This window comes from Mycothermus thermophilus (assembly GCF_041956435.1).
Source record: "Mycothermus thermophilus strain CBS 625.91 unplaced genomic scaffold VTJ04scaffold_1, whole genome shotgun sequence".
Classification (NCBI taxonomy): Eukaryota; Fungi; Ascomycota; class Sordariomycetes; order Sordariales; family Chaetomiaceae; genus Mycothermus; species Mycothermus thermophilus.
Window position 1 is genome coordinate 1,393,447 of NW_027191427.1, and position 19,826 is coordinate 1,413,272.

Sequence of the window (19,826 nt, forward strand, 5' to 3'; positions counted from 1 at the left end):
CGCAACAAGAGACAAATATTGATATATCGGAAACATGCCGCCGATGACTTGTGTGACAACATGTTGGAAGCTTGAGCCTACCTACTGCTGCTACTGCTGCAACGGGAGCGGTACACCAAAAAGGGGACCCTATCATCATCATCATCATGACCGGAACTGGCGCCATTGGATTATTTTGGCTTTTGTTTGGGGAGGCACGCAAAAGACCGCCTTCCACTCTGAGGATAAGGGGGGAAGGTTGGCTGGTTGGTTGGGTGGTTGCTTGCTTGCTTGGGCGAATTCTTGTGTTTTTAGGTTGTACGTTTTGTGTGTGTGTGTGTGTGTGTGTGTGTTTGAAGTTGTGGGAGGGAAGGAGTTGGAGTTTTTAACTGCTGTTTTGTGAGCACGGCGCGGCGCTATGGCGAGCACAAAGCCATCTCTTGTCTATTTTCTTTTGTCTTTTTTTGTTTGGTTCAACTTTTCTGTTCGAGTAAATGAAATGTATAATATTACACCATAGGCACACAGACACAAACAGAAACACATAAACATTTGAGAGTTGACCGGCTCTGCAAGAGGCTGGGTGATTCATTCTATGTTTTCTTGCTCTTTCTCGTGTGGATGATGATGTGTTAAGTAGGTATATGAGCGGATGATGGGGAAGTGAAGCTAGAGAGAAGATGGGCTTGGGATGTTCGTCCACCTGTCGCTAGCCTGAGCTATGTATGTACCTATGTACTTGCTGCCGAGGGGAGGAATGAGACGGGAGGTCCTTTACGTGTTAAGTCAGGTAGCTCTTGCTAGCTGGGGTTGGGAGATGGTGTGAGTGTATTTATTTGTTAGGATTTCGATGTGATTGTTCGAGTCCCTTTGGCTCAAGAGAGTTGTTTAACTTTGTGAGTTGTTGTCCTTAGTTCTTGGATAATACGTACCTGATATGTATCCCCATGTTGTCACACACAGGAGTGCTACAGAGCAGACTTTCAGGTTGGATTCCGTGAATGAATGAAAGCATATCGTTTCCATTCTTCCTCTCTTCGTTTCGCTCTTTAATTTTTTTTTTTTCCCCTCGCGTTTTGTTTTCTCAATTGTCTGTTCCCGTCTGTATTGTCTTTCGCGTACCTGCCTCCTATGTACAACCAACTCCACAACAAACTGACTAAAGACTCATCATACCAAGACATGTACGCAAGCGAAACAAAAACCATCTACCTGATGTATATATGTACAATAGCTACCTGACCTTCCCCTAGGAAGCGCCCGATGAATAAAAATTGGATCCTGCTATGTACAGAGAAACAAATAAATGTGAGAGAAGTCATACAACTCCCTCCAACCAAACCCGAAGAGGGCAGAATTTCCTCATAGACGCTGCTACCACCCCTAACCTCATCCATGATAGAAATCCCCATCATCAACTATGATGATAGTAATGATCCTGATGATGCCCGGTGATTGAAACCTCACTGCGCCTTCTTCCCCTCTCCAGCCGCCGCCGCCGCCGCCAACTTGGCCTTCTCCTTAGCCAGCTTCTCGCGGCGGGCAATCTGTGCCTCAACACCAATGCCGCCAAACACCAGCGCAACACCGAGCCACTGCATTTGCGACAGGCGGTGGCCGAAAGCGACGACGGAGAGTATCATGGTGAACATTTTGCGCGTGACGGTGACGGTGACGAGGAGGACCGAGGAGAAGGTGGATAGGGTGTGGACTGTTTTTTCACACACACATTGGTTAGTAAACAGACGAAAGAACAACAGAGGGAACAAGGGGAGGGGGAGGAACACATACAAATAAACACCTGCCCAACACACCCGCACAACGCAAACCCTAGCACGTCTCTCCACACCTCAGGATGCCGGGCCAAAAACGACAACGCCGCCTTCAACTCGCCCGCGCCGCCCGCCAGGTCCATGCCGAACCACTCCCCGAGCGGGGTGTGCACCAGCCAGGGGCTGAGCAGGAGGTACCCGCCCGTGATGGCGGAACCCAGCAAATTGTTGGCCGCCATCATCTGCGGGCCCGAGTACCCGCGCCACGTCTGGAAGATATAATCCTGCGTCGAGTTCGTGAGACCGTCAAACAGCAGGTTAATCCCCAGCAGCAGCATGCCCCAAGCCGTCTGGCCCGAGTGGCTCGCCACCTTGGCGTGCGCCTTCTTGCTGCCCGAGTGCAGCGTGAACACGGCGACGCCGCACGTCACGGCCGCGACCACCAGGTACTTGTACAGCGGGTAGCGCCGGCGGAAGACGGTGATGTGCAGGAACATGACGGGCAGGAGCTTGCACGACTTGGCGAGGATGTAGGTGATGTAGTCGATGTGGGCGAGGGCGGCGTAGCCGAAGGGGGCGGCGAGGGCGTTGGTGAAGGCCACCAGCAACAGGGGCGGCAGCATGTCCTTGTGCGGAATCATGGCCGGCGCGGGCTGGCCCCGAGGGGTGGTGAGGAAGGAAAAGAACTTGGCGGCGAGGAAGGCGAAGAGGGATTGGATGGTGAGGAGGAAGACGGGGAATTTGAAGCGCTCGCCGGGTTGGCCGTCGGAGGCGCCATAGACGGTGGTGGTGAGCTTTTCTTGGAGGTATGCCCATGTTAAGCTGGCTTTGGTCAGTACGTTTCTTCATTCATCCATCCGTCTGCTGTCTCTGGCATGGTTTGGCCCAAGAAGAAATGAAAAGAGTAGGATAGGGGGAGACGAACAAAGAGGCATAAATCCCCGCGACGTCAATGACCAAAGTCAAGATGCCGGCGTTCTTTTTCGCCGCGGCGGACGCGGGCGCATGAGGTTTTTGCCCACGTCCAAGGTCATTGGCATTGCCGTTTGCGACGGAATGACCATTGGGTTTCTCGTTCGTCGCACCAGCAGCGTCTCTGCTGCGGAGCGAATACTGGGACGAAGGCTCGCGCCGTAAAGGCGTGGCCTGTTTTGTACGAGCCATGACCGCGTACGTATTTGCGTCTGTCTGTCTGTCTGTCTGTTTGTTTGTTTGTCTGTCTGACTGACCAGGTCTGTCCGTTTCTATGCGTTTGTCGGGTCGGACGTTCGTTGGTGGGTGGGTAGGTAGGATGGATGTGAGTTGGTCGGACTTGTTGATGGTGGGCGCGACAGATGCAGCGAGAACCTTGATGACTCGCGGCAGGATCTTGATGGATGCGAAAGACCAGCAAGGGACAAGAAACAAGAACAAAGAAGGGTAACAAAAAGGTCAGAGATCAATCAATCAACCAACAAGTTATACACAATAATGACACAAAAGAGTGAACCCTCACAAAGCAGTGAAGCGGTGATTGCAGGTTGCAAGGCGGGAGGGATGGTGGTTTCTTTTGTCAGGGCATCTTGGTTTGCCCGGCTTCTGTCGCAGCAGATGTCGCATTGATGAATCGCAAAATCCAATTCGGCCAGCCTGGCTTTCTCGGACCTGACATTCCAGGGATCCCCGTCTCCCCACATTTTCGGGACAGCCCCACTTCGCGCGCCCAGTGGGTCAAGCCAGGTCCCATCTCCGGACTTGTCGGCGACAGCATCCGTCAGGTGAACTCAGCCGCCACCCGCGCGGCATGTTTGCCAGTGGCGGAGAGGCATTCGACTTAGAAGAGCAGCATCATCATAACTTCAAGCAATTGAAAACTACAGCCTGTTCCTCACCACCGAAAGCCACCTCAGTAGCCAATGACGGGAATCTCACGTAGGCCAGCCTCACAAGCCGCCGTTGCTTTGAGCCGGCACAACATTTTGCACATCAAGCAAGACACTTCACCTCCAAGAAACAGCACGGTGGTCGTGATGCTCGTGTATTGAATCTCCCCAGTCTCCTCCTCACCAATGCCTCGCCTAAGAAAATCTCTTCGACTATCTGCTAATATCACGCCAAAGCTCGGAGGCACAACTTGGAGGACATGAGCTGAGGCTTGGAGCGTTCGCCGGCCGAAAAACATTCTCGGGCCGTGCGCCGCATAGAGATGAGCTAGGCTAGCATTTTGAGCCGCGTATGCTGCTGCCAGAGGTTCGAATATGAGGCGGAAATAAGATGGATGAATGTTTGGTCTGTCTGAGCGGAACGTGTGATATGGATGGGATGAATTGAGCGAGGGAGAGGGATGAGCAGCAGATGGACATGGTCACATGGGCCTGCAAGCAGAGGTGCTGGATATGCCCGAAGGCTGTCCCGTCATTCTGCTGCATTCTGGCCTCCAGCAACCCTTGTCGCAGTGCTGCCGCTTTCATCAGGGTGTGAATCAAGAGAGGTAGGCCGGGTGGTTCATGTCGGATCATAAGGATGGTGGATGGTAGGATGATGAGAAAATAGGTGGCGGGGTCCAAGAAAAGAAACGAAGAGAGACAAATCCGGCGCGGTGTGATTTTTTGTTTTTTTGTCGTAAGAGAGAGTCGTCCTTGGATACTCCCCCTCATGGAAATAACAAGGCCTTGCGGCAGCCAGCTCTGCATTGTCGTCATCTCGAACAAAAACGAACGGGCTGCCCATTTCAACCCAAACGCCGGTAACCCTCAGCAACGCCAAAGAGTCGCTGAGTCAAAGATCCAGCCTGAGAAATAGGCCCCAAAGGCCCAACTCACGAGACTGTACCTATTACAGTCGGTAGCTGCGACGTCCATCGTCCATGTTCTACTCGGATCCCTGAGACGCCTGTTGCTGACGGCGCATCTTCTCCGCCTCGAGATTCTCGTAGAGAAGGAACAGTGCCGTCTCGTTGGCCTTGGCAGTGCCCATGATGGTGAACATGCGCTCGCCAGTCTCATCGTGAGGAGCCTGCCAGCGATTATCAGCAATCAAGTTTCTTGAGTTTAAAAGCTCCGGAGATGAAACCCACCTTGGCGATCGAGATACGGGCTCCTGAGGTCTTGCGGATTTCGCTGATCTTGGAACCTCCGCGGCCGATGATGCAGCCCACCATGTCGGCCGGGATGCTGATGTTCTGGGTCTGGATCTCCTCGCCGTTCTCGTCGTGCGTGGGCGGGCCGCGGCCAGCACCATCCGAGTCAGAGCGGCGGTTGTATGACCGTGGACCGCTGCTAAAGTCGGCACCGTTGCCCGTCCGCGTCACACGGGAACCACCGTACGGGCCACGATCCTGGCCGTAGCCACCAGGTCCACCGGTTTGAGTCCGCACCATCGGGTTGTAGAGAACAGTGCCAGTACCGCGTTGCCAGTCATCCACCAGGCACTTGCAGATCTCCCAGACGGCACGCTGGATACCCTCGGGAGTGCCCTGGACCTCGACGATGCGCTCTGTCGACTGCGGAAGCATCTCCTTTTGCGCAACCATGCGCACTCCCGAGACATCCTGGATGTGCTTGATCTTGAGACCTTGCCTTCCGATGATGGTGCCCATCTGGTTATGGGAGATGAGGAGCTTGATAGCTGTGGAACATAAAAGCGTTAGCCGAGTCTCACAAGCGCGATGGCGAGAGGGGAGAGGATGAGGGGTAGTTCCGTACGATGTGTGCCGTTGTTTTGGACAACACCACCCATGCCAACGGTAGGCGCGCCTTCCAGCAATGACCTGGCGACGACGGCATAGGCCCTGGAAATGGCCTCGCAGCCACCAGTAATGGTCAAGACCCGGTCGTAGACGCCCTGCACAACCTTGCTGACGCCGGCCTTCACTCCCGTCTCATCACGCAAGTCGGCCACGTTCTTCCCGCCCTTCCCGATGATGACGCCGGCTTCTTTTGAGGATACAATAGCGCGCAGGGTGAGCTGTGTCTGCGCATACTCCTCGTCCGTCTTGGGCGCCGGACCGCCATCAGGGCCGATGGCGTTCTCGTGCTCATTGACATGGAGGTGATCGAACTGCTCGGCGAGCTCAGACCCGTTGGGCGGGACAGAATCTTGAGGAGCCGACATTGTGATTTGCGGGTTGTTGGTGATTCGGTCGTGTCGTTAAAGAGCAGGAAACGGCAGGGTTTCCCACGGGATCAAGTGAGAAGATGGACGAGGGAGGAGGAGTTGTAATGTCGAGTGTCGAAGCTGCGGGACGGTTAGGTACCTTAGCTGGTAAAAGATGGTTGAAACGCTGCCGCAAGCGCAAGCCGCGGTCGCTGCAACGCAGCAAAGAAAAACGAAACAGTTTGACGCCCCCTCCACAAGAGCGCAGCAGCCGCGACCATGGCTACAGGCCAAGTAGCTATGGACGCTTCGTGCTGCACTTGAGTTGTTGAGGACTGGGGGTCGTTGCGCTGCTACTGCAGCAATGTCTGGTGTCCCACGCAAGCGACAGGAAACCAAAGGGCTGTACTGCATCATCGCAGCAGCAGGAAACGGAGCTCTCCAATGCGAAACTGAGGTCCAGCGGCGGGGCAGGCAAGATGCACATACCTTTTGCAGCAGGCGGTGGGCACGGCCAATGGGTGATGCGCCCTCTAACAAACCTGCTGGAGCGGGGGTTGTTTTCTGGGGGTTGCGCGGCGGGCAGAATAAGTGGGATGGGGAAGATGATGAGTGGGTGGCGGGGAGGATGATGGAAATGGATTTCGGAGTTTTGGATGTGGCGGGGAGAGGGATGGGTGTGGATGGAGAAAAGAAGAAAACGTTCGGGTGAGAGGGGGGAGGAGGAGAGAAGAAGAGAGATGGGATGGGATGGAATGGAGGAGGATGGACTTGATTTCACCACATGGGATGGATGAGGAAAAGATGGGGTGGTTGTGGAAGGAAAGAAAGATGGCGGGCGGCGCGTGTTTGATGGGAAAGGAAAAAAGAGGGGTCGTGGTTGACTGGAAGAAGTTCCAGGTTTGGCAGGGCACAGGCTTTTTGCACCGCGAATCAATGTGACTGGCGCGGCGAGAACGAGTCAAAGAAACGGCTACCGGCCGCGAATCTCTCTTGTGTGTGGACGCCTGTCGAGTGCTACTGCTGCTATGGATGTACCATAGGCACGTAGGTACATATGTACATACACACCTGAGGTCCAATGTCATGCACGTTTAGGCGCCTGTCCATCCAATGCCTGGTATGAATTCGGAGCCGGCAAGAGGCGGGGATTGTCGCACAGCTTCCAGTACCATCACAAACATATATTCCCAGGTGGATGAAAACAACCCAAGCTGGTGGGTGATGACCTAAGAGGCTGATGTCGACGGATTTTCAGCAACGGACCCTTGTTCCTGCCAGAGTCGGGTCTTTTTCATTGAAAGGCTCTTGCCGGGTTCGGACTGTCAACCTCGACGGGATCTCAGCACAAAGGAAGGTGCGTCATCACCGACCTCCAACTTGCATGAGCGGCTCTCGTTGCTCCTGCTTCTGCTGCTGCTGCTGCTGCTACTGGTGCCGCCGCTCATCTGATCGCTGCTGCCCCCACCTCCCGCCTCTCTTGAGGAAGAAGCAGAAAAAAAAAAGCAGTCGCCGCCGTTGGGTGGGCCGCCATGGACTGCCCCACTTCGGCGACATCGGGTCTGCCCCGCTTTCCTTCCCCACAGTGTCTACGCCCCGGCTCTCGGAAAGAGACAGCGTTCCGTGCCTTTGACTCTGTGTCACGGCCAAGTCGGTGACATGAGCTGGCTTCATGGTGTCGTCATCATGACGGTACTCACTCAACCTGCGACAGTCCATTGTCATTCTGTTTGTTTTCAAAGTTTCAAGACTGTGGTACAATTCCAAACATTGTGGAACAAGGCCTCTGAGGTAGACTGGCATTCTGTCCCCCCACGCTCCAGTTCCTACAGCTCCTCCACTCTTGACTTTCTGCAGATGTTCCAGAACAACATCATCTTGTCATGGAGATAGTGTTCTTGTTGAGACTGGTATGTACATACATAATTCCATACTAATATGTTTCAAACCAACACTCCATAGAGTCGGAACAAAGAGAAAACACAACGTCACATGCACACCAGAAAGTCCCTGACAACGCTATAACGACCAGTCAGAAGTGTACCAGGTTGACTTGAGGACCAAACATGGAAAACAAACACGGAAAGGAACGAAGACGCAAAAACAAGATGCATTCTTGAAACAAAAACCTGTGTACCTGCGGCGCCAGTGACCTACGCCTCTCTCTTCCCTCCCAAAGACTGTCAACCTGATGTAATGCTCAAAGTCCAATGTCCAAACGCCGCCCAGTTCTGCATCCATCCGTCCCTGTGCCATCCTATGTCTTCAATAAAAACCCCGGCCGAGGAAGAAAACAACACCTGCTTCTCCGAGTCCTGCCGAGAGATGAGCTGATACGTCGGTGATGTGTGACGCTTCCCAACTCCTTCCCGGTCATCCTCAAGACCTCCCTCCTGTTTGTAAACAAGCAAAACCAAGCCAACCTCGAACTACAAGAATCGCAAAGCCAACGCCATAACCCAACACACCCATCCAGTCCAACCAGACCTGTCTGATCCAACACATCCTCGACTCTTCCCTGGGCCATATGTTCTTACACTGAACAACACCCCGCGCTGGGATCATCACCACTAACCTTCACCACACAACTCCCACCCCTTCTCTCCGCTCACATAACCGCACAACTAATCGTCCTCGCCCTCCTCCTACCCACCCCATTCCCTCCACCTCCGGCGGCACCGCCATTCCCCGCGCCATTTCCTCCTCCTCCCACCCCTCCAGCTCCCTCTCCTCCCTGCTCACCACCCCCGGCACCGCCGCCAACCGCTTCACCAGCAGAGGCAGCAGCAGTTCCTCCTCCTCCTCCTCCTGCATTCCCAACAGCAGCATTCGCCGCCTCCCTCGCCTCCCTCATCCTCCTCCTCCGCCGCCTCACCGCCGCCGCGTTGCTCCCTCCGGCCTCCGCCTCGGCCACCGCCTGCATGTACTCGGCCCACTTGCGCTCGAGCCGGCGGGCCGCGGCCGCGTCGCCGCGCAGGACGCGCTTGAGATGCTCGTCGACGGTTTGCTGGTGCGGGTGGTAACATTTGAGGGCGATGACTTCTTTTTGGACTGTTTGGGTGGTTGTGGTTGCGGGTTGGAGAGGAGGAGGAGGAGGGTCGGCGTTGCGGGATAGCACCTCCCTGATGCCCGTCCAGGTGACGTTGGCGCAGTCGTAGACTACCAAGGTGAGCGTCACGATGGGTTTGGTGGATGATGATGATGCCTTTCCAGCAGTAGTAGCAGGTGGTGGTCTTGCAGCGCTGCGCTCCCTAACCATCGCTGCCGCCTCCGCCAGCGCGAGGTCGCTGATCCGTGTGTTATCCATCACCACCGACTTCAAGCTCTTACACGCTCTCAACACCGGCAGCACGCCCGCATCCCCCAGATTCTCGCAGTACCCGATACCCAAATGCTCCAAAACCGGCGCGCACGGCGCCTTGGCCAGGTGTTTGGCCAACAAATCGTTCGTCAGCTCCGCGCAGTCCTCCAGCTCCAGATGCGTCAGGCGCGGAACCGTCGCGAGGACGGGCGCGAGCCCTTCGTCACGCAGGTGCACGACCCCGGAGAGCTGCAGGCCCTGGAGGTCCGGGACGAGGTGCGCGAGGGCGCGGATGCCGCGCTCGGTGAGGTTGGTGCAGCGCGAGAGGTCGAGGTGGCGCAGTTTGCGGGGTGGGACCACGGGGATGCCGGTGAGCAGGTCGATGTCGGGGCTGCGGCCGTGCAGCATGATGCCCAGGGCGCGGTCGGAGAGGTCGTCGCAGCCGGCGAGGACGAGGCGCTCGAGCGTGTCGGAGCCGCGGTGGAAGATGGCCTCGGCGACGTCGGGCTTGTCGAAGCCCTTGATCTCGCCCGCGCGCAGGTCGCGCAGGCGCGTGCAGGATGTCACGATGTCCTTGATGCCCCGCGCGTCCGCGTGCTTGCACCACGAGAGGTTGAGGACCTCGAGCTGCGGGCAGGACTGCGCGATGATGCTGCAGGTGGTGTTGGTGACGGCGGGGAGGCCGGTGAGGTTGAGGTAGGCGAGCTTGGGGTTGGTTTGGAGGAGGCGGTGGAGCGTGGCGCGCTTGAGGTTCCGGCAGCCCTCGAGCGTGACGTTGACGAGGTTTTGGCAGGCGTCGACCATGGCTTCGGTCTTTTGGTAATGCTCGACCTGGACGCAGCCGCGGAGGTTGAGGTCTTTGACGAAGGGTCCTGCCCGGACGACAATCTTTTCCAGCGCCTCGGCCGTGATGTCCTTGTAGAAGGCGGAGGCGTCGAGCCGCGCCCAGAGCTGGCCGTCGAAGCACATGTCGTGGAATTCCTTGCTCACTCTCGACGCCCGGACGAGCTCCTTGGGCCGGAGGAACGAGAGGATGTAGATCTTGAGCTCGTGGGGCATGCTATGCCACAGGCTGAAGCTCTTGGCCTTCCTCTTGACGGTTGCGGGGAGGGTGGCTGTCGTCGACCCCATTTGGGCGGTCCCGTCCACTGGCCGAGCGGCGGGCATTTCCTCATGGTTTCCCCTCGATATCAACTCGGGGATGGGCGTCGCGGGGATGGACGTCCCCGGGCTCCAGTTCCCGGCGGCGGACGACTGGGAGAAGTACGAGCCCGTGCTCGGCTGGCCGAAAGGAGAGGAGGTCGACGCGAGACTGACGCATGACAGCGTGCCGGAGAGGCTGTAAGGGCTGCTTGCCGACCTCGCGCGGCCTGCGCGCGACAAAGACGGCGAGGACGACACATGCTGCAGACCCCGGAACAGCCTGCTCGCGCCTCTTCTTTTCTTGGTGGGCATGCCAGGTCCATTGGACACATTGCTCTCGTCAACCACGACGCCGTCACCCACCGCCGGCGGTGTGGTTGACGTTGCCGGGTCCGTTTGGACATTTTCGGGTTCTGCCATTTGAACCGTCGATTCAACGTGAAGTTACCGACGATGATACAGGACAGTAAGGAGGAAAGCAAGGGGAGGCCACCCGTCCCCCGGCGGATGGAAATACGTTCGACTGAGTACGTAGCACGATTCAGGAGAAGCAGTGATCGATGAGGGGAATGCTAGTCGGCCATCCACTGTATTTTGTCAATTGCGGTTCCGGATTGGCTCGGAAAGGGAGGTGGCGATATTGAGTGTTTAGAGATCTCACGACACCCGGAGGCGTGGGTGTAGGAGATGGCCGGAGTCCTGTGGGGTAGAGTGTCCACGAGGAGGTAGGGAATGTGAGGACAAAGAACAAGAATACCGGGAGGTCAAGACGGAGCGGCCAGCTTAAAAGACCAGCAATCTTGTGACCGGCCAGGCAGTCTATGCTGTTTCGACCCGTCTAGTCAACCATGGAGCGTGTGGCTGGTAGAGCGAGATCAGGTTTGGATGGTTGTTTTGAGTGTGTAAGTTGAGACGAATGAGACAGCGTCGGCAGGTTCAGTCGGCGAGTTTCCAAGGCGGACAGCAGACAGGTCACGTCACCGCAACATGTCGAGAGTTGTTGAAGTGAGGATGAGTGAGGCTCAACGCAGGAAAAGCCCAAAATACGGCTCACCCAGGGCAAAGCAGAACAGGGACGGGTTTAAAAGATTCCAAGCCGGAAGGTTAATAGATAAGACTCTGGTATGTTTTGATGCGTGGTTTATGGGAGAGGTGACCCGTGGATGCAACCCGGTGCTGTACTGAGGCAAGATGCGGTAAGGCGTCGATTAGCTGTTCACCTGTCCGATTCGGGGCCACATGGGAGCCAACAACAAGGTGGGTGTTTATCGTCCAAGGATCGATGGTTGGCTCTCGTGCTTCAGCTGTCTTCCCCGCCTCGCCCGAAAGCGGTGCTTTTCTGGATCTCGTGTGACGGGAGTATTAGTGTAGTGGACTTGTACTGTGCTTCAACTGTGTTTGGCTGTCCAGGTGTCGGAGGCCAGACCGGGAAGTACCTTACTTCAAGTTCTCCAACTTGTAGAGGTATGTATCATCCAGAGTGTACCGAGAAGACTGATTGAACATGGACAGAAGGCTAGAGAGAGAGAAGTGACAGGAGAAATAAACGTTCTATGACGGCATCTTCAGCATGTCATCACGCCAGTCCCCTCTGTTTCCCCGCGGCTCGCAACTTGGTGTCCAAGATTTGCATCTGACCTCATCCGTGGCACCGTTGGAAACGACTTCGTGACTTGCGACATGGCGAAAGAAACCATTGGCCATCGCGCTCTTTCGCTCGTGACATGAGCCGTCAGAGGCCCCTCCAAGTTCGGAAGGCGGGGTTCCCCCAAGACTCCATCCTTATCCGGGTATCGCCGAAGTCCCTTATCTTATCGCTCGGCTGGTCCAGACACTCAGGTTCCTCCGCCCAGTTGCAAGCAGGTGCCGGCAGTTGGGATTCAGCAGAGACCAGCCATGAAACATTGGGGAAAGAATATTGAAAAAAAAAAAAATCAGGTAGGTATGGCTGCCACAAACCATCACCCTGACCAGTCTGGTAACCGGAGGATAACACCGCTCAGTGCCCCTGGGATTTTGGTTCCTTTTGGTGGAAATGCAACCTTCCGGAAGACATCTTGTCTTCCCAGTTGTCCGCTGACCCAAGCAAGCTTCAACACTATGCTCTATGGAGTAAGTATGTACAGAGTATCCCTGGCATCCATCTTCGGCGACGGCGATGACGGCCCGGTTTGAGACACGCACATATCCAACGATAGGGCCGAACCGACAGTCGTTCTTTTCTGTCCGAGGTACTCATAGATTCTTTCTGAAAGGCGGTCTTCTTGCGGTGGCGACGAGACACCCGCCGAACATGGCCGGGGAGCCATCCGCGCCCGGACCATCCAGGGCAGTCAATGCTCCGGCCCTCAAGCCCCGGCAACGCTACGGGAAGTCCGCAGCGCCGGGCCGGCATGCAGCGTCCAGCCGGCCTCCCCATTTCATCCTAGCCAACCGCTGGGTTTTTACCCCATGGGCAAAACACAAACGTCACCGCCGCGCAGCCGAATCCCACACGACCACCGACCACACCCTGTCCTTTGTGCGCGGGCTCACTAGCGTCCCCGGGCTCTAGGTGCAGCCAAGCGACGCTTGGCGCCCGGTGATCCGCCGGCTTTTGCCAGTCTTCTGCATTGGAAGCTTTGCAGAATGAGATGCCAGCTACTAATAACTGCAGAGGATTGCAGCCGCGCAAGCCAGACACAACGAGCGGGGGAGGAGGAGGCACACCTGGTTTTGCAATGTGTTTTACGAGAGAGACGCGAAACCGGGCACCTGAGAAGCTGCATCACCCCACAGTCTTGCTTCGCCATGCCCTGTCACCCACGCTTGGGGCTGTCGCATGAGCGGCCGCGGGTTGTCGTCTGACCCCGATGCCGGCTAGGGTGTTTTGTGCCGTGCCTCGGGTTGCGACAGAGCATTTCCAGTTGACCATGGGATGCAGTTCCTGATTCTGAGAGAGGACAAGTTGCAGTCTTTCTGGCTGCTGAATGTTGCTTACCTGGTAATACGTAGGTACCGTAGTGTAGGTTTGCCGAGTTAACTCGGACTCAGATGAACCCAGATCCATGGATGATGACATTGGACGATGGTTGCTGTGAATCGTACGGCGACTTCAATAGTCAGGTCAGCAGCTTGCTGGTTGTCGATGCAGCCTGTCCCTCGCTGAATGTTAGCTACCTAGTAAATAGTCCACGTTCGGCCTGCAATGATCAGATCTCATCAAACACAGCTGGAAACATGCCGGGACACCCATTCTCAAGAACCGTTACAAGCCCAGGTTACACGGCAGAGCAGCACTGATGAACGGGCCAGGAATGGCATCCATGAGACGCGTGGACCCCACTGCGCCCCCATGCTGTGGCCAACTTTCGGCGGCGTTTTTTCTTCTCTTGCATGGTCGTTCTATCAAACCCCATCAAGGCGTGGGATGGTGATTTTGGAGACGGCTTTTGATCAGGTGCCCATAGACAGCCACCGAGCAGGCAAGACTCGTCCAGGGCTTTGGGGCTCTGTGATGGATGATCAGTAAGCCGGGGCGGCATCCCCGGAAGATCGCCTTCATTTTCATGCACGTAACACGTGTTGGCTTGGGCAGAGATGGGGAATAAGTGAGGCTCTCCATGTTGAGGAGGTTGAGGAGGGGAGATCATCATGACGACAATATTAGGGATCCAGGTTCTTAGGTTCAGGAAAAGATGCAGGTGCATCCACTTCATCATCCTATAGCATGTGCATACGCTACTCGTCCATACATACAAACCTCCACTCTTAGTGAGCAGTGGACAACCCGAAAAGTTCTTTTCCTTTAGGTTCTGACTTGGGTAGGTAAGGTACAAAGTACATACATCCCCTTGGAACCGGCCAATGCGCTGGGGCGGATTCTGACGGCCTGACTCGACCTCCACTGCTTGGAACCCGAACTCTCCTCCGTCCTCCGACTGCGGGTGCTTTGCACGAGTACCCAAAACCCTCCCGCCTCCATCCCATCAACAAAAAAACTTCTTTATTCCACCCACGGCCCGGGGACTCTCACACGGACGAGTCCCTGCTCGGGCACACTCTGACCGACTCTATCTCTTTTTTATTCATTCCTTTTGCTTTGCCTAACGCTGACCTCGACATACGACAAGTATTCGCCATACCAGTTTCGACGTCACGGCGTTAAGGTCGGACTTGACTTGTCAGCGGTGCACCTAAGGTTCGAAGATATCAAGGGTCCCCGCCAACACCAAACGGCATCCGATTCAAGTGCTATTCTGCCACAGCCAACGTCAACGGGCAAGCAGCTCCACTTTGCGCGCAGACGACCTCTTCAGACGACTTCTCGACCAGTCTTACTCGTACATACATTGCTCCAACATCCTGCACCCAACGCTTGAAATCTCGCTTCAACATCGTTTCTCTCGCCATTCAACATTCAGGCCTCAATTATGCCCTCGGCATATGAAGATACAGGAGGGGGTAGTGGTAGGTCGGACCTTTTTGCACCGCCGCATTGGGCTAGCCCCGGACGACGCAACGCCGCCGCCCCATCTGACGTCTCCGTCTGGATGGCCCTGCTTTCGCTTGCCCACTCACACCTCGCTAACTCACTGTCCTCAACACCAGTTCATGGTACACACCGGCCTGTCGATGACCGAGCACGCCAGTGGCTCGGCCCTGCGTTGCACATCCCCAAGAACAAAAGCACCGGCAATCTGCTCACCATGGCCGACCGCAGCCCCGACAGCACGCGCATCCGCTTCTCGTTCGACGCCGCCACCGAGCCGGCCGAGCATGACACCATGTTGAGGTTAGAATACCTGAGACACCGACAAGGCCCTTCACGCGCCGGGCGAGACACATCGCTACTCTGCGTGCCAGACGCAGCTCTTCCCCGTGGTGCCGTGTCCCATTCCCGAACGCTGACATGTCCTTGTCCCTCCAGGAGTGGCCTTACAATGGACGACGACCATGGCCTAGGCATGTCCGGTCTTCGGCGTATCCGCCAGCAAAACCCCATGCGCGTCCCGACCCTACCCTCATCGAGCCAAGCACCGTCGCCGAAAGCCCTCCCGAGGTCCGCCTCGGTCACCGTGCTGATGGACCACGCCATGTCGCTTTCGCCGGGCCCGACTTCCCCCACCTTCACCGAGGACCTGTCCCGCTTCCCCTCCGAGTCGCTGCACTCCTTCTCTTTCGCCCACGCAGATGACATGATCCATGGCCGCCAAAAGATGCTGAAGCTGAAAAGGTCGATGGAGTACCTGAGGGATCCACAGATGGGCCTTTGGACCGGTGCCAGCCCGTTGAACATCGATGTTCCGCCCAGGACGTCGAGCCCGGATCCCATCGACAAGACATCAGGTGGCCCTTCGGCCGCGTCGACTCCCCTCGGTATTCAGAAGGCAGATGGAGAAGTGCCTACAGTAATAACCGCAGACAGCACAGGTTCCGAAAACTCGTCGAGAACGCCGACCAACGAGAGCGGTGTTAGTGGCACCACGACACAGACCTCTCCTCCGGCTTCTCGGCGGCCCAGCATTCTGAAGCGCACCATGACCGATACCGATACCGCGACTGTCTCGATCCAACAGAGGCTGATGGACGTCATGGGACAGCGGTTCCTTGTGGAACCATCGTCATCCCAGGAGCCGCCCCGCGGAGCGACGCAAGCCGTCGCATCCACCCTCGCCCCTGCGTCGGCCGCGACCCAGACAATACACAATCCTTCTTCCTCCCGCTGGGTGCCCACGCACCAAGCCATCTTTACCACACAGTCGAAACCGCCGTGGACGATTCTCGCTGCTAACGACCTCGCGTGCCTCATGTTCGGCGTGACGACTGCGGAGGTTAGGAAGATGGGCATCATGGAGCTCGTCCAGGAGGAAAGGCGGGAATGGCTCGCCAAGAAGCTGCAGAAGGGCTCCCGGGATGATGACGCACCGGATCTCGACGAAAAGACGAACCTTGGGGAGCGCCTTCTCGGCGCCCGTGCTGGTGGTGTTACGGGCAAACTCCTCAGCAAGCCTAATTCGCGGGCCCAGAAGTCGAGCCGGCGTCCTGCAACCGTCCACAGCGGTGATCCTAAGCTTCCCAAGGCCGGGAATGCCCATCGCGCGAGCAAGTCGAGGGGTGTGTTGCTCTGCGGTGACGTGGTCCCCATTCAGAAACGCAACGGCGCAACGGGCGCGGCGACGTTTTGGGTCATTGAAAAGAGGACAGGGCTGATCTGGGTGCTGGAGGAAATCCATGAGGACCTGGCGATTCTCGATATCGACGAGGAAGGCACCATCACCAAGATTTCCGGTGCGCTGGGCCCGATTTGGGGAAATGAGCATCTGAAACCAGGGCTGGACATCGGAACCCTAATCCCTCGCATCTCCCGCCAGGGCATCGATCCCCGCTTTGGCGCCCTCGACTACCGCGAGATTGCCAGGATAAAGTACTACACCTGCCTCACCAGCGAAAAAGTGTCCATCCCGGTGACCGTCGAGCAGGTCCGGGGGTCGCCGCAACTCCGCGTGTCGAGCTTCCCGCACATCGCCGGCATCATCGTGGTTGATCCGGAGAAGCTGACCATCAAGAGCTCCAACTCGGTCTTCTGCGGTGCTTTGTTCGGGCATGAGAAGGCTGACGGCCTGCACATTACCCGCTTGGTGCCGAATTTCGACAAGATCCTGCGCATCCTGACCGAGAAGGAAGGTATCAACCTCGTCGAGGGCGTCGTCGTGCCCGAGCATTCGTTCCGGAAAGCGGCGGTGCTGTTGGCATTGGAACAGGGCAACCCAGACGCCGCCGCCGGTATTCTTGGGCCCCAAGGCCTTCCTGCCAAGCATCGCGACGGGTCACCGCTCAAGATTGATATCCAGATGCGGGTCGTTCAGAGCGAGAAGCAGGTCCCTACACGCGACAAGAGCCCCTCGGCTTCTTCCTCTTCCTCTTCCTCTTCCTTTTCTTTGGAGGACAGCAGCGACAGCGATTCTTCGGATAGCGAGTCATCCAACAGCGAGGCTGCAGACACGTTCCCCGTTCCACAGACGGAGACGGTTTACGCTCTCTGGATTACGTACTCGCGCCATTTGCATTCTCGGGTCAAGCTCGACGCCGTTACACCGCTTGCCTCCCGCACTCCTTCTCCTCCGATTCAGCCGGTGCCGGAAGAAGTCCCTGTTCGCTCACCAGTCGAGCCGGAAGAGCCGCCGCAGAAGGTCGAGACCAAAGCCGCACCGCTGGCGAATCAGATCAAGGAAGCTGTTGTTACTACGGCGAAGAAGGTGGCCGCTGCCTCCTCGCAGACTCCCTCGTCTGCGCCCAAGGATCAGTCTCAGGAGAAGCCATCTCAGGTGCAACAGCAACCATCCCAGCAACAAGTGACGACGACGACCACCAAAACCCCCGCGACCAAGCCGACTACCACCGAACCCCGCCGGAAAAAGACCATCAATGACTTCGTCATCCTCGAAGAAATGGGCCAAGGCGCCTACGGCCAAGTCAAGCTCGCCCGGCACATCGCTGACGGCAAGAAGTGCGTGCTCAAGTACGTCACGAAGCGCCGCATCCTTGTCGACACATGGACGCGTGATCGCCGCCTGGGCACCGTGCCCCTCGAGATCCACGTGCTCGACTATCTCCGCCGCGACGGGCTCAAACACCCCAACATCGTGGAGATGGTCGACTTCTTCGAAGACGAAATCAACTACTACATCGAGATGGTGCCCCACGGCCTCCCCGGGATGGACCTGTTCGACTACATCGAGCTCCGGACGAACATGGAGGAGGCCGAGGCCAGGAGCATCTTTGTCCAGGTCGTGCGGGCGGTGCACCACCTGCACACCGTGGCCGGGGTGGTGCACAGGGACATCAAGGATGAGAACGTGGTGCTGGATGGCGAAGGAAGGGTGAAGCTCATCGATTTCGGCAGCGCCGCGTACATCAAGAGCGGGCCGTTTGAGATGTTTGTTGGAACCATCGGTTCGTCTACCACCAACCCCACCGATCCCCATCTTGTGTCTTCATCATCTTCTTGTTCTTCTCCTCCATCATCATCATCATGGCTTCCTCAGCTAACCACTGCCGGTCGTCAAATCACAATAGATTACGCTGCCCCCGAAGTCCTTGCTGGCAAACCCTACGGCGGGAAGGAGCAAGACGTCTGGGCGCTTGGCATCTTGCTGTACACCATCATCTACAAGGAGAACCCCTTCTACAGCATCGACGAGATCATGGACCGGGACCTCCGCATCCCGCACGTCAAGAGCGAGGAGAGCATCGACTTGATCCGCAAGATGCTGAACCGGGACGTCAAGGCGCGGTTGACGATCGAGCAGGTGCTGGAGCACCCTTGGTTTGCCATGGAGGGGTAGACTTTGGAAGGGGGAATGGAGGGCGGGGTGGATGGATGGATGATGATTCATGGATGAGATGAGATGAGATGAGATGAGATGAGACGAGATGAGACGAGGGGGGACAGGATCTGATTGCAATTTTTTCCTCGCGTTGGTTTTGTTTTGCTACGCAAGCAGGAGGGCGGGCGGATGGGGCGGTGCATGATGTTTTTTCGGAGTACATACCCCCAACAACGAACAACGGACAACATATCCTATGGGACCTATGGGACGAAGCATGAAACTGGAAGCAAGCATGAGGGAAGGGCGGGTAAAGTTGTGTTGAAGAAGACGGCGTGGCGTGGTTTTGCTTTTCGGACCTGTGTGTCTTGCTTGGGAACCTGGGAACGCCATGGGATGGGTCATCTGGCCTGGCATAGCGTTGGAGGGGATTGGGGATTGGGGATTGGCATGCTGGTTGTTTTCCTCCTGGTTTTGTTGGTTTCTCTTTTTTTTCTGTCTCTGGTCTGGCTTCGTTTCGTTTGCGTTGTCTTTTTGTTTTGTGTCATGGATGGAGCGTGGGGTCCATAGCGTGGTGTTTTTGTGGTTTTTGTTTGCAAGTACTATCTGAAGACTTTTTTTCATCTCAAAACATATACCTATAGGTATTTCTCTGTCTGGCTTGGGGTCATGTCATCATGTCATGGCAAGGCATGTATGCGGTGTGTGTGTGTGTGTGTGTGTGTGGAGGGGTGGAAGCGTTGGGTTGGGTAGCTTGTTGGTTTGCTGTGGTTGTTGAACACTGAGTCTTTCCGTTTCGCTGCGTTTCTCTCTCTTCCTGTTTGGATTTTGCCGGGGTTGGTTGGATAACGTGGGGTTTTACTACGGTAAGAGTGTATCGTCGTTGTCTTCATCATTATCTTATCAGAGGTATTATCATCAGAATAGTAAAGACGGAAGAACGAGGGGGAAGAAGAAGAAAAAGGAGAAAAGAAGAGGAGAGTGTCTACGCAGCTGAGGTACTGGTCTTGTGGGGGTTGTGTCTGTTTTTCTATCTTCAGGCTTAAGAAGGAGGTTGGGATAAAGACGGGAGCTGGTAGAGGGGATGAAAGATGATGATGCGAAGAGGATATGGAGAAGACGGTGCGTTGGTTGGGAGAAGAGGCTTGTGTCGCCTGCTAGGAAAGAAGAAGAAAAGACTGCAGACTACCTCCTTGAGTTAGAAGGGATAGAGCGAGTGTTGGAGGCTGGAGATCCTTGTTGCTTTTG

At 56.2% G+C, this 19,826-nt stretch overlaps 10 protein-coding genes across 10 annotated transcripts; 3 read left to right on the plus strand and 7 right to left on the minus strand.

Moving 5' to 3' along the window:
- Window positions 1-34: 34 nt before the first annotated feature.
- VTJ04DRAFT_500 (uncharacterized protein) lies at window positions 35-382 on the plus strand (the record flags this gene model as incomplete). Its single annotated transcript, XM_069363068.1, has 1 exon — window positions 35-382. The coding sequence occupies one exon, from the start codon at window positions 35-37 to the stop codon at window positions 380-382; it is 348 nt and encodes a 115-aa protein (XP_069223110.1).
- A 1,060-nt stretch (window positions 383-1,442) lies between these two features.
- Window positions 1,443-2,915, minus strand: VTJ04DRAFT_501 (uncharacterized protein; the record flags this gene model as incomplete). Its single annotated transcript, XM_069363079.1, has 3 exons — window positions 1,443-1,690; window positions 1,771-2,573; window positions 2,677-2,915. 3 exons carry the CDS (start codon window positions 2,913-2,915, stop codon window positions 1,443-1,445), a joined length of 1,290 nt encoding a protein of 429 aa, XP_069223111.1.
- A 1,031-nt stretch (window positions 2,916-3,946) lies between these two features.
- Window positions 3,947-4,432, minus strand: VTJ04DRAFT_502 (uncharacterized protein; the record flags this gene model as incomplete). The annotated part of the gene is made up of 1 exon (XM_069363090.1): window positions 3,947-4,432. One exon carries the CDS (start codon window positions 4,430-4,432, stop codon window positions 3,947-3,949), a length of 486 nt encoding a protein of 161 aa, XP_069223112.1.
- Window positions 4,433-4,601: 169 nt separating this feature from the next.
- VTJ04DRAFT_503 (uncharacterized protein) lies at window positions 4,602-5,843 on the minus strand (the record flags this gene model as incomplete). The annotated part of the gene is made up of 3 exons (XM_069363101.1): window positions 4,602-4,745; window positions 4,807-5,357; window positions 5,435-5,843. The coding sequence occupies 3 exons, from the start codon at window positions 5,841-5,843 to the stop codon at window positions 4,602-4,604; spliced, it is 1,104 nt and encodes a 367-aa protein (XP_069223113.1).
- Window positions 5,844-5,879: 36 nt separating this feature from the next.
- VTJ04DRAFT_504 (uncharacterized protein) lies at window positions 5,880-6,935 on the minus strand (the record flags this gene model as incomplete). Its single annotated transcript, XM_069363112.1, has 3 exons — window positions 5,880-5,966; window positions 6,315-6,595; window positions 6,893-6,935. The coding sequence occupies 3 exons, from the start codon at window positions 6,933-6,935 to the stop codon at window positions 5,880-5,882; spliced, it is 411 nt and encodes a 136-aa protein (XP_069223114.1).
- Window positions 6,936-8,008: 1,073 nt separating this feature from the next.
- Window positions 8,009-8,390, minus strand: VTJ04DRAFT_505 (uncharacterized protein; the record flags this gene model as incomplete). Its single annotated transcript, XM_069363123.1, has 2 exons — window positions 8,009-8,254; window positions 8,313-8,390. The coding sequence occupies 2 exons, from the start codon at window positions 8,388-8,390 to the stop codon at window positions 8,009-8,011; spliced, it is 324 nt and encodes a 107-aa protein (XP_069223115.1).
- Window positions 8,391-8,433: 43 nt separating this feature from the next.
- Window positions 8,434-10,689, minus strand: VTJ04DRAFT_506 (uncharacterized protein; the record flags this gene model as incomplete). Its single annotated transcript, XM_069363134.1, has 1 exon — window positions 8,434-10,689. The coding sequence occupies one exon, from the start codon at window positions 10,687-10,689 to the stop codon at window positions 8,434-8,436; it is 2,256 nt and encodes a 751-aa protein (XP_069223116.1).
- A 1,873-nt stretch (window positions 10,690-12,562) lies between these two features.
- VTJ04DRAFT_507 (uncharacterized protein) lies at window positions 12,563-12,823 on the plus strand (the record flags this gene model as incomplete). Its single annotated transcript, XM_069363145.1, has 1 exon — window positions 12,563-12,823. The coding sequence occupies one exon, from the start codon at window positions 12,563-12,565 to the stop codon at window positions 12,821-12,823; it is 261 nt and encodes an 86-aa protein (XP_069223117.1).
- A 1,858-nt stretch (window positions 12,824-14,681) lies between these two features.
- Window positions 14,682-18,596, plus strand: VTJ04DRAFT_508 (uncharacterized protein; the record flags this gene model as incomplete). The annotated part of the gene is made up of 4 exons (XM_069363156.1): window positions 14,682-14,718; window positions 14,860-15,043; window positions 15,179-18,204; window positions 18,328-18,596. 4 exons carry the CDS (start codon window positions 14,682-14,684, stop codon window positions 18,594-18,596), a joined length of 3,516 nt encoding a protein of 1,171 aa, XP_069223118.1.
- A 147-nt stretch (window positions 18,597-18,743) lies between these two features.
- On the minus strand, window positions 18,744-19,202 carry VTJ04DRAFT_509 (uncharacterized protein; the record flags this gene model as incomplete). The annotated part of the gene is made up of 1 exon (XM_069363167.1): window positions 18,744-19,202. One exon carries the CDS (start codon window positions 19,200-19,202, stop codon window positions 18,744-18,746), a length of 459 nt encoding a protein of 152 aa, XP_069223119.1.
- Window positions 19,203-19,826: the final 624 nt, after the last annotated feature.